We start from the raw sequence: 13,480 nt of genomic DNA on the forward strand, positions 1-13,480 counted from the left end.
GCAATATGGGGCAAAGGCCTTGTTAAAGCATGTTCCACCAGCAAATAGCTTTAGGAATGCATGTGTTAAAAATGTTGTGTTTATATGTTTGTCTAGGTGTGGATGCAGTTGAATGTCTTGTCTTTTGCCTGTCTGAAGTGTGTCTGTTATTTGTTTCTGTATGTCTCATTAAAAGGTTCCTTATCAATGCTACTATTTACCACCCCTTGACCAAATTGGAGAATGGATAAAGGACATATTATAACAACTATTAATAAATTTAACGTAACAACATGGAATGTAAATGGGATCAAGGGTAGGGTAAAACAGCAAAAAGTCCTGGAGTACTTGAAAAAATTATCATCCGATATTGTCTTTCTGCAAGAACTTCATTTAAAAACAGGAGAGACTGCCTATTTAAAAAAACAGTGGGTCGGAGAGATTTTGGAATCAACTTTTACATCCAAAAGTAGAGGAGTGGGAATTTTAAGTAATAAAAATGTACCATTTACCTTAATTACGAAAGAAGCTGATCCAGAGGGTAGATTTTTGATCATCAAATTTGAAATATTAGGAGAAAAATATACATTAATCAACATATACAATCCACCCTCATCTAATATGAAATATCTTAAAGATATCCAAAAATCTCTCAATGATACAACAACAGGAACCATTATATTTGCTGGTGACTTGAACCAAGTCTTTACGGCACAGGATAGCTCCAATACAAAGAGAAAGCCCACAATACCTAAAGAGCTTCAGAAATTTATCTCTGCAAATGAACTTATTGATGTTTGGAGACTAATGCATCCCAAAAGCAAGGACTATACATTTTACTCCTATGTTCAAAATAACTACAGCCGATTAGATTATATTTTTATTTCCAAGATATGTCTAGAAGAGGTGATCACATCTAAGATTCACAAAATTGTAATTTCTGATCATGCTGCAGTGACATGCAGTCTGGGTACATCACAAAATAAAATTCACAAAGAGTTTGGCGAATGAATAGGAAATTTTTGAAAGAGGAAGAATTTACTACATATAAAACTAAACACATTAACGAATTTATCTCAACAAATCTTCAGCCCAATCCTGATAACCCACCAGTTCATAGGGACGCTTTCAAAGCATATGTTCGAGGGATTATAATTTCTTATACCTCTAGAAAGAAGGCAGAGTTGGATAAGCATATGAAGGACTTAGAGAGGGAAATAATTCAGGTAGAACAGCTGCACAAGACCACAAGAGTGAGAAAGGATCTAGAAAACCTTCAGAAACAGAAATTAGAGTATGACCAACTTTTACTGGAAAAGGCTAATAATGTCAGATACAACTCAAATAGATTAAGGTATGCATCTTCCAATAAAACTGGTAAGCAATTGGCGTCTATGGTAAAAAAGATGTCAAGAAAGGAAAATATTATATTACGAGACTTAGAAACAAAAAGTACTATTAGAGATAACAAAATCATTAATCAACAATTTGCTTCATTTTATGAACAATTGAATGATGTTAAAGAAAATACCTTTTTGGAAACTGGGACTATAAAACACTTATCAAAAGAGCACAACCAAGAGTTAGCCAAAGAAATTTCTGAAACTGAAGTTAAGAAAGCGATAGATAGTTTCCCAAAAGGTAAGGCGCCGGGTATGGATGGACTTCCAGTGGAATTCTATGCAACATTTTGGACACAAGTAAAATCATTGTTTCTTGAAGTAATAACATCTATTAGTTCCAAGGAAACACTACCTCCATCCATGTATCAGACTATTATTACGGTAATCCCTAAACCAGGAAGAGAATGTATCAAGCCATCTGATTTTAGACCAATTAGTCTAATCAACTGCGATAATAAAATTATTACAAAAGTGTTAAACAACAGAATAGCTAAAGTCCTTCCTTCAATTATCCACTATAACCAAACAGGATTTATACAGAATAGAAACTTAAAAAGCAATGTAAGAACATGCATATCATTAATACAGCTAGCTAAAAAGGAAAATATTGACCTAACATTAATGGCAGTAGATGCAGAAAAAGCATTTGATCGGTTGGAGTGGCCCTATCTCTATGCAGTATTGGAAGCCTACAATTTTCCAAAAGAAATAATAAAAATTAACCAAACTATTTATAAGACACCCACAGCCTATGTTTACTCAAATGGGATTTTGTCAGAAAAGATCCAAATAACAAGAGGTGCCCCCTATCCCCCTCACTGTTTGCCCTGGCTATCGAACCACTGGCTCAGAAGATCCGCCAATCAGATAAAGTAGGTGGTATAATGGTGGGTAGAGAGTGCTATAAACTTAGCCTGTACGCAGATGACATCTTACTGTACTTAACTAATGCTGAAAAGTCCATCCCTAATTTAAAGGAACAGTATGTAAGATTGTGGCCAAAACTGGCCAAAACTGGTACTGCAATCACTTTCAAAATACTGTAGAACGGCGTATCCCCTCCGACCTCCCCCCTGACTCGAGGTTGCCAGGTTACCGAGGTAACGTTAGGCTACTCAATACGTCTCAATTACGTTTCACATTGCCATAATCGACGTGCTAATGTTGTTTTCCTCGGCGTTTCAGCATAATGACAGAGAAACGGGCTCATAATGCATTGCTAATGTTAGCAATGACGACTCGCCGTTTTTATTTCCCAAACAATTCCTTACCTTTTCAATTCGATGACCCACCTCCTCTGTATGCGCTAACGTAACGTTACTTTGCACGAACATGCATAACTTTGTTCGACTGTCGTGAATATTTGAAATGTCCATTTGCATTATGTACAAGTAAGTCATAGAAATATGCAAGTAAGTTAGCCAGGAGAAAATTAGCAGCGTTGGCGTCTGTCTTCAAATTCTTCTCCGTTTTCAGCCGTCTCCATCTTTCAAAGGCATCTCCTATACAAATCCTTGTTTTATTTCGGACTTTGTCACGACGTAGTTCGGATTCATAACGAGGTCTTAGGTTTCGTAACGTTATAGCCTACATGTTTTATCCGACACGTTCGTAGCTGCAGCTGCGGTAACTAGAGCAGAGCTGGCAACCCGGATGACGAAACTCTACTGACTTCGTGATTAGTAGATAGGTGGAGGGTGGCGCCTCAGGCCAAAACACAACATGACAACAATAACATCAGTTGAGGGCTGCAACTTTCACTTTTAAATGACAATATCCTGTCCGGACCACTGCTGTCAGTGATATAAGTATTTGAAATGAACATGATTTCTTCATGTCTAGTGACATATCAGGGCCATTTTATGATTAATTGAAATACATTTCTTACATACTGTTCCTTTAATGGAAATCATAGAGCAGTTCTCAAGAGTATCAGGGTATAAAATTAACATTAATAAAACCGAAATCTTTCCCACCTCAGGGTTACAACCTAACAATAATGATCTGTAACAGTTTAAATGGCAAAAGGAAAATATTAAGTATTTAGGATGTTACATTAGTATGGATAAAACGAAATTGTACAAGGATAATTACACTTCATTAATCAAAGACCTGAAAACAAGTTTAGACAAATGGGTAGACTTACCAATTAATCTTATCGGTAGAATTAATCTGATAAAAATGATATGGCTCCCGAAATGTCTGTTTGTTTTTCAAACAATACCAGTGATGCCTCCAAAGGATTTCTTTAGAACCATCAACAGGTTACTTAGCTCATTCATTTGGTCGCACAAAGCTCCCAGGTTAAGCAGAAAACTCCTCCAGAACAACAGAAAGGAAGGTGGGCTAAACTTAAATATGGAGCTGTATTATCTTGCAGCACAGGCATACTACATCAAGCAAATAATCAATGGATCAGATGAAAGTTGGATAAACATAGAGAACCATCAATTGGGGGCAGGCAACTTTTTTTTTTTTTGCTCTCTTCTCTAAGAAAAAAACTAAATATGCAGGCTTTGTCATAAACAATACATTAAAAGTATGGAGGGATTTAAAAGATACTTTAGGAGATCATATTAGTGTCCCTAGGACAACTCATCTTTGGAATAACCCGGCCATCACAATCCAAAATACGAAAATAAATTGGAATTCATGGATAAACGGAGGAGTAATGACCGTCTCGGATATCATTTTTCAGAATGAAGTTATGCCATTCAAGCAACTTAAAAACAACTTTAATCTAACTGATAACGAAATATTCCGATATTTACAGTTAAAAAATCTGATAACAGAAAAATTTGTCTTAAAATATGATACAGAATTGTCACCCATTGAAAAAATACTCTTAAATCCAGCAGGAACAAAGAATTTAATAGGTAAAGTATATACCTTACTGATTAAAGCCCAAACAAAAAATTATTCCTTGCAGAAAATATATGACAGATGGAATAAGGATCTTCATCATTCAGATACAAATACTTGTTGGAAAGAATGTTTACATTTAACTAATGCTATCACTACCAATGAAAATCTCCGCCTTATACAATATAAGCTGATGACCAGGATATATTACACTAAGTCCAAAATACATAAATTTGACTACTCTTCCTCCACCCTCTGTGTTAAGTGCTGCTCTCAGGAAGACACCATTATACATGCGTTCTGGGAATGTGTGAAGATTCAAAAGATCTGGATGGAAATTCAAAATTGGTTAACAAATAACTGCAGCATGTATCTTAAATTAACCGCATCAGAATGTCTCTTGCAGAAAACGGATAATCTGAAATACCCAATGGGATGGCAGGTGATGTTCTCCTCCTTAGTCCTTAAAAAACTAATTTTAAAACATTGGAAGGACACACAGGCCCCGACCTTACAAGAATGGAGGGGACTGATGAGATATTACTTAAACATAGAAAAGGCAATGCATGAGGACAGAAATAAAAAGCAGCAGTTTAATAAAATATGACAGGAAATCTATAAAGCTTTATGAAAAGCACAAGTAAAGAAAACTGATGAGCTGGCTTTGATGGGGAACCTTCTGTGTTTTGTGTTTGTGAGTGTGGATGTGGATGTTTAGTCTATTTTTTGTCTATGTTAGGTGTGGGTATGTGGGGGGGGGGGGGGGCGGGGGGGTACTGGGGTAGTTGGAGGGTATGTGGATATGGGTGTAGATGTATGTTATGTGTAGCCTATATAGGTGTGGAAGCCTATGTATTGTGTGACTGTGTGATTTGTTGTAATTGAGATTATGATGGCAAAGAACTAATATTGTGTTTGATATGTATATTGGGACTCCAATGTAATCTCTGAAAAGTAAAAAAAACCAAAAACAATTATAATAAAAAAAAAGGAAAATTTTAAAGTGCTACTTACTATATATGTAAAAATTGGTACAGAATCCATTAAGACTACAGAATATTCTGAAATAATTCAAATACATACAGTACAATTCATTACTAAAATTTTCAAACAAATGCCATTCCCCACAGTTTCCAGTTTACTTGCCACGGTTATTTACTTTTCTTTATTCAAGTATGAAACTTTATTAAAAAGGCGAAATGATGGAGAAGAAGAAAAAAATATTCCAATTACTCACACAGGAGTAAAATAAACTAGCCGATTTTCATGATGGATTACAAGAAAACTATGATAGTGATTAATTGTGCTAAGAAACTGATGCGGTTCAGTCAGTGCTTTATCGAAGCACTGCACAGACACGGTAAGGTTTAGGACAACGAACGGCTCCCATTATGAACTCCAGACTGGGCTGCACTCCAGGGGGTGCAGAGAATGAAAATCTCTGAAGGAGGGATGTGAAGAACAGGAACAACTCCATCCTGGCCAACTGTTCACCGAGACAAACACGCTTTCCTGAGAATACACAATGCAACAGATGAGTTTGACCCCGTCAGCTTATGAGATATTCACTTTGATACAGTTTTGTAAAGTTATAGCAAATACAGGGACTGAATATGACTAAACAGTTTTTCACGAACACATCATGTTTTTCCTAATTGTACACAGAAAACCTCTGGATTACAGTGCTGTATTCTGTTCATTTGCTCAGTGTCCTTGGATTTGTGTAGGTGAGGATACTGAGGAGAGGACAATATAGCTTACAACGGAAATCAACCCAACAAAAGAAGGAAATGTGATTTTGACAACTTCCTGTTTAGACACTGTCCCCTTTAATGCGAATAAGCGAATCCTTTAATTTACACACAGTGGGGAAATTTGGACTGTTACAGCAGCATATAGTTAAGGACAGTGCACTAGACAAGAGAAATTGAACATGAAATAAATACAAAAATAGCAATTAAATACAATAGTATTTATGCGTATGTGGTCTACTTGTAGAGCCTCACAGCAGCATCAAGGAAGGACCCGCGGTAATGCTCCTTCTCACAGTATGGGTGAAGCAGTTGACTGCCCCGTGCGGTGATATCTTCTTAATATCTTCCTGTGATTTTGTCAATTTAAACCTTCAGCTAAAACAGCATGTAACTAAGGAGTGATGGACTAACCTGCAGAAAATGCAAGGAAGGCCTCTCTCTTCCTAAATTTGCCATTCTGGTCCAGAAAGTGTTGAGGGTTGAAGGAGTGTGGAGTTTCCCACATTGACTCATCATGTAGGACAGAGTGCAATGTAGGCAGGATAATGGTACCCTGAAGAAATACCAGTGGTTAAATGGGTTAATAAGATATTTTAATATTTGTTATTGAGGCTGAAGTTCCATGGTTTCATCAGCTTGAGCCTTGTCAAGAGTGAATTTAAGGAAGCAAAGGTAATCTTCATATCCTGGGGTGGTCCTTATTGGTTATTAATGTAATGATAGACTGTTGTTTCTTTTTGACTTAGTTGAGTGGCTCTTGTCATAATATGGACTAGAACGGCAGTCAAACTGGGCTATTCACTGCAGATAACTGTAGACCAACATTATCTCTGCTAATTGTTAACTGAAAACCATTCCAGGTGACTACCTCAAGAAGCTGGTTGAGAGAATGCTAAGAGTGTGCAAGGCTGTCATTAAAGCAAAAGGTCTTTTAACTGGCACAGTATACAGTCTGTACATAATGACTGGGGAACATTGAAGTTATAACTATATATAGTGAGTAATGGCTTAATGTACAGACTTCCTGCTTTAATTTGAGGGTATTTGCATGCATATTGTAGGAGAGGTGCATTACAACCCCCTATACAGTCCTCTATTTTCAGGGGCTCAAATGTGACTGGACAGATTAACATAAACATAATAAAATAATGTCCAAAATCCTTTGCAGACAATGACTGCCTGAATTTGGAACCCATGGATCTCACCGATTAATGGGTTTTCTCCCCTGTGATGCTTGTCCTGGCCTTTTTTTTTTTTTTACTACAAAACCCATGGGTCAAAATGACCTTATTAACAATTCATGCGGGTTGCAAAAAATCCAAGGCATTTAATATACCATAGAACACAGCGAAGACAATCATCAACTAGTGGAAAAAATATGGGGTCAAGACAACATTGAGATCATGAGTACATTGAAGGGGCCAACATAAACATTGATCAGTTTGGGATAAACAAATGGGTTCATCACTTAAAAGCTAATATTTTATAAGGCCTCACCAGAGCCCAGACCTGGGCTTTATAAGGCATGTGGGGGTGCCTAAAGAGGGCCGTGCACAGAAGATCACAAACTGACAGTTCTATTTTTGCAAATAAGAGCACAAAAATATTCTCAAATCATGATGTGCCACTCTCCTATCCAAGCAGATTGAGTGCTGGATGTTTATGCACATGTGTGCATTATGTGATTATGACAATTATGCATTTATGTTATTCTAAGTTTTTTATTTCAATACTTTTTTTTTCTGAAATGAGTGCCACTGATTTTTAGTGGCATAGCAATGGCTGCAGTTTCTGATACTATATGCGGAAACATAAACAGTACAATTTATAAAAGTAGTTGTTTCTTTTGTTCACCGGTCAAACGTCAGTCCGTAGTGTATTCAGATTGGTACAGCCGTTTTTGTTCACTTTGGAGGCCCTTTTTGTGGTGATTGCATTTATGATTTGGAACCTCAGTTCTCAGAGACCCAAACATTGTCTGGAGTGGCACATAAACACTAGGTAATAACAGAATAATTATAAACTACTAAACTACTAAGCATTACTTTTGTCGCCCCATCATACCTAATGATTCTCTAAGGTTTCTTGTCTTCTGGACTGTAAAGTATTTACTGTGGATTGTGTACCTTTGGGATTGTGTACTTATCCACTGTGGTGTCCTTGTTCGTCATGTGAAACAAATTGAGCGGGACGATGTTGCCCATCCTCTGTATCTCATGGATGACTGCATCAGTGTAGGGCATGTTTTCTCTGTCAGTCATACAGGGCTGTCTGGATGAACCAATCACAGCATCAATCTCAGCCTGGACTCTCTCTGCACACAGTGAAAACAGGAAACATGTGAGTCTGTGGGACACATAAATGACTGAGGGGAAATAATACACCCCACACATTAGTCTCAGACAGGACAGACCAGTGAGAGACCTCTGACAACATCTGGATATTACTCATACACACACCTTGTATGTCAGGGTAGTTGATCATGTATAGCAGCCCCCAATATAAAGTAGTGGTAGTAGTTTCAGATCCAGCACCAAACAAGTCCAGAGTGGAACAAGACAAATTTTTGAGATCAAACCCAGACTCTTTGTCCTCCTTCTGTCAGTGACACACGAAACAGAAGACATATTTTATGTGAAATGCAAGGACACATAACACAATAAAGACACTTTAAAACACTCACCTGTCCCATTTCTATGAGGAAGGAGTCAATGTAGTCTCTTGGTGATGATGGGTCAAGGGTTTCTTTGTGTTCCTTGATCTTGATTTCTATGAAGTCAACTATCTCCCATAGCCGAGAGATTACCTTCTTATGAGGACCAGGCAACCACTTCATCAGCCAGGGGACTGTGTTGTAAATCTAAAGTAAAGCAGTAGTTTAATTTGTTGCTAGGGAATCATTCTACAATACATCATTGTTGAAATAGGATTATTGAATCCTGCATCTTGCTTAGAAAGGAGGCTCACCTGTACCCACAAACCTTCCTGCAGGCGCACAGCCTCATTGAAGATCTGCAGAATATACTGGTACTGCTTGTCATTGTACTCAAATCGATTCCCAAACACCAAACAGCAGATGATGTTGGACACAGCATTGTATATCAGTGGATGGGCATTAAAAGGTGTGCCTATGAAGGAAAGAGAGAAGAAAACAGAATCCAATATTAGCATGTGCTCATGATCCAATGCACTAATCAGTTGTTGAATGCTGGGTTGCAAAGTTGTCGGGCGAAGAAGATGACACATGTAACAGCACAGCATAAATATAAAAAGAAAGAATAACAATGTAAAATATCATGGTTTTCTGTACCTTGTTGGTCTGCAAAAGCCTCCGTGAGGTACTGGCATTCCTGCTGGATGTATCGCTCCATGGTCTTCTTGCCCAGACCAAAGTTTTTAAGTGTATGAAGAGCAAATCTCCTCTGCTGCTTCCATAGATAACCATTTGACATCACAAGACCTTTTGGGAACATAAAACGGAAGTACACCTGGATGAACAGGAGTTTGATTTCTCTGGTCTAATTATTTTTATTGTTATAATACCAGCTGGCAACGTTGGAAACAAAATGCAATAAATTACCATTATTCTGAAACATCACTTCAAACAATGGAATGCGGGGACGATCTGTGAAGTCTTCTCCTCGTTCAACCAGGGCTTCTTTCACAAACTTGTAGCCACTGATGACCACAATCCTTCCACCAAAGAGGCGAAGGCTGAAAACGTTTCCATATTTCTGTGCAAACTGAACGTAGACAGTAGATTGGTGTTATGGTGACATATGCTCTGAGGACCACTTCAGAAATGATGCATCAACTAGTCACTGTTTCTGCTGTCAGACATCTTTTCAGGACTGTTACCAAAGTATTTTAGGATTTAAAATGTCTTATCAGTCCAGTGAAGGGTTCAGTGACAGTGATAGGTTATTGAACCTTGGTCACTGGACTTCCTGCCAAACCCAAACAGAGTATATAAAATGATTTAATATATTAGAATCAGAATCACTTTATTGTCATTGTACAAAGTACAAAACTGAGGTAGCAGTTCTTTATAATTAAGTACCATTTAAAAGATAAAAGTTAAACATAGTACAATGCACAGTGAAATATATTTTTGTACCTGCAGTCAGTAGTAAAAAAGTAATACAGTAAAAAACAATATAAGTATAAATGTATAACTGAGAAAAATAAAATAAAACAAAATATAGACTGTAAACTTGAAATGTGAAGTCAACCTTGTATATACATACATTTACAATATTTTAAAGCAGCTATGTGATTAAAGTGCAGTGATGCAGTCGTCCTTGAGTCCACTTAAGGCTCAGAGTTGAGCAGATAGATGGCCTCTCAGTCTTTGTCCTCAGACAGCGGAAACGCCGGCCTGATGGCAGTAGAGAGAAGAGAGAGTGTCCGGGGTGATTGGGATCTTCTTGGTCCTTAACCTGCAACGTTTCGTATAAATGTCCTGCAGGTTGGGCAGGGGTGTTCTGATGGTCTGCTCCGCTGAACGGACCACCCTTTTGAGGGCCAGGAAGTCCTGCCTGGTGCAGTTTCCCTTCCAAGTGTTGATGCTCCCACACAAGATGCTGTCTATGGTGCAGGTGTAAAAGTTCCTGAGCACCTTGAGAAGGAGCTTAAAGTCTCCTCAGGCGTCTGAGGAGGCAGAGATGCTGTCTGGCCTTCTTCACGATGGTGTTCAGGTGATGAGTCCATGACAGGTTCTGTGAGATGATCACTCCCAAGTATCTGAAAGTGTCCACTCTCTCCACCTCTGAGTCACCGATAATAAGTGGATGCAAGTCCCTCTGCTGTTCCCTGCTTAAGTCCACTATCTTGTTCCTTTGTTTTGCTGATGTTCAGCAGCAGGTTGTTCTCCCGGCACCAGTCCTCCAGGTGGGAGACCTCCCCCCTGTAGGCTGTCTTGTCGTCGTGGGAGATTAGTCCCACAACAGCGGTGTCGTCAGCAAACTTGATGATAATGTTGGGGTCTGACGTGCCCTCGGAGTCATGTGTGTACAGCGAGTACAGCAGAGGGCTGAGCACACAGCCCTGGGGGGATCCAGTATTGAGAGTGAGGGGGGCTGAAGTGTGGTGACTCACTCGAACCACCTGTGGTCTGCTGGTTAGGAAGCTGTAAACCCACCTGCACAGGGAGGAGTCCAGACCCAGGTCATACAGATTAGAGGCCACTCTGGAGGGGACTATGGTATTAAATGCTGAGCTGTAGTCAACAAACAACACTCCCACATAGTTTCCCTTACCAGTGTCCACATGGTAGAGGGTCTTGTCCAGGAGGAAGATTATGGCGTCGTCTGTGGATCTGACCGGCCGGTAGGCCAACTGTAACGGATCCAGGGTGGGAGGTGATGAATGTCTTGATCAGTCGCTCAGAACATTTCATCACCACAGATGTGAGGGCCGTGGGCCTGAAGTCGTTGGGACTGCTGGGGTGAGGTTTCTTTGGAACAGGGACTATTACGGACTTCTTAAAGCATGTTGGGATCACACACTGTCTGAGTGAGAGGTTGAATATCACTGTAAACAGGGGTGAGAACAGGGCTTTGAGGACATGTCCACTAATCCCGTCTGGTCCAGCCGCTTTCCTTTCACTTTTAGACACCCTCCTCACATCACGCTCCATCACAGCGAGTGTGTTCAATCACAGTTGCTCCAGACACACTCCACCTCCCCTTGATTCCCCCGACTCACTTGTTCTGTCCGAGCGGTGAACTATAAGTAACTCTGATGGTTGAATGGCGAAGTCCGTTACGAGAAGAGGCAGCCATGTCTCGGTGAGGCAGATGATAAGGACAAAGCGCAAAACGACGTGGGGGCTGGCTGGCTTGACCGTGTTCTTCGAAGTGGAGGGGGCGAGGCTGTTTGCTGCAATCTGTAGCTTCAGCTCATCTGCGATGGATATGGCATTTGAGAGGATGCTGGGAAGTGGGAGCTTGTGTGGCCGTCTTCTCATCCGCGCATTCCTCTCCCTCCGCTGCTTCCTCCGGCCCGCAGGGCTGACAATCCACGGGGGGGGGGGGGGGGGGGGGTGCTCGCGGTGCTCGGGCTAAAATCACCGGGCGACTGTAGACATGATTCACATGGCAGGCCGGACGAGTAATAATAAATAACAACATGTGCAAACGCACAAAACCCAATATGGCGTCTGTGCGCGCCGCCATATTGGGTATCGGGATTGATAGAAGAAGCATGTTAAATTATTATTAAGTTACTGTCTTCATGCCAGGATTATTCTTCCGGACCTTTTTATTTCAAAATGCAAGAATTTATTTTCAGTCTAATCTTCAATAGAGGACATGGTAGTAAATGTTTAGAAAAAAATAAAAAGAAATTCTGTGACTACAAATAGGATCATTAAGATATACATATACACACTTTTGTATGTATGTATATGTAGTCATACCTCAGTGAACTGCAGGTGAAGTCTGGTAGGTTGAATACGATGAAGATCACCGATGAACGGAAGAGCCCACGGTCCAGGAGGAAAGTTTTTCGGTGCTCTGTTCTTCAAAATATCAGCCAACAGCAGAAAAACACAGAAAAATATTAAAACACTCCTGCCGTCGATCCAATCCAAGCCGAGGACGTAGAATATTTCTTCCATTTCTTTGCCTTAACGGCGCTGCCTACATCAACCAAAGCTCTTTCAGTGAAATGTTGACTTATAACCCAGTCAGAAAGACTGCGTGCCAGACCTTCAAAATAAAAGCGCACTAACTTTGCGGAGTCCCTGCTGTGGTTGCACCATTGAAAATCGAGTACACATTTGATTCATTGATCACCTACAAATTATTTTGGCTAAATCATTATGAAGACCGTAGCCTATGTCCTGAAACGCAACACACGTGCAGTCAGTGTACAACTGGAACAGATCAAGGTCCTTTTTTTTTTTTTTTTTTTGTATTTCAGCAGTCAACAGGTCGTTTGTGTTACGTAACGTTACGTAACACGTACATTGTTGAGGACAGCTTATATCCTTGTTGAAACACTGCTACAAACGGTTGATCTCGGATCTTTATGCTCATAAGACAATTGGGAAAGTCCATATGATCAAAAAGTGCAGAAAACTGAAGAAACTCTTCCAAAAAGCCCTGTAAAGAAAGTTTGAGCTGCAGGAAACTTAATGAGTTGTTTATTTCACTGATTCCCTCTTGAAAGCGTTTTATCTGAAGTTTTTGTAAAACAAAGAGGTTCTTGCATGAATGTACATTTAGTTCCAGATATTTTTGGACACTGATACAATTTTGGTTATTTTACCTGTTTACCTAAACATTCAAGCTAATTTCAGGGGAAGAACAAATACATAATATTAAATTATTTCCATAGTCTCAAATGTAATTTTATAATGCACCAAACCATCAATAAAATGTTCATGTTCAGTACTTCATGCTCAATATTTTGCAGACAGCGATTGAAGACTGGGACCCATGACCATCAAGAATGAATGGGTTTACTTCTTTTGTGATG

General features: G+C 39.5%; 1 protein-coding gene across 1 annotated transcript; it reads right to left on the reverse strand.

Annotated features, from left to right (window-relative positions):
- Window positions 1-5,580: 5,580 nt before the first annotated feature.
- On the reverse strand, window positions 5,581-12,797 carry LOC311490755 (cytochrome P450 2J2-like; the record flags this gene model as incomplete). The annotated part of the gene is made up of 9 exons (XM_084548418.1): window positions 12,417-12,797; window positions 9,579-9,741; window positions 9,309-9,458; window positions 8,966-9,126; window positions 8,682-8,858; window positions 8,458-8,596; window positions 8,125-8,312; window positions 6,410-6,551; window positions 5,581-5,756 (listed from the first exon to the last, which is right to left on the reverse strand). The coding sequence occupies exons 1-9, from the start codon at window positions 12,615-12,617 to the stop codon at window positions 5,581-5,583; spliced, it is 1,497 nt and encodes a 498-aa protein (XP_084404544.1). The 5' UTR covers window positions 12,618-12,797.
- Window positions 12,798-13,480: the final 683 nt, after the last annotated feature.

This window comes from Chelon labrosus (genome assembly GCF_963514085.1).
Source record: "Chelon labrosus genome assembly, chromosome: 7".
Classification (NCBI taxonomy): domain Eukaryota; kingdom Metazoa; phylum Chordata; class Actinopteri; order Mugiliformes; family Mugilidae; genus Chelon; species Chelon labrosus.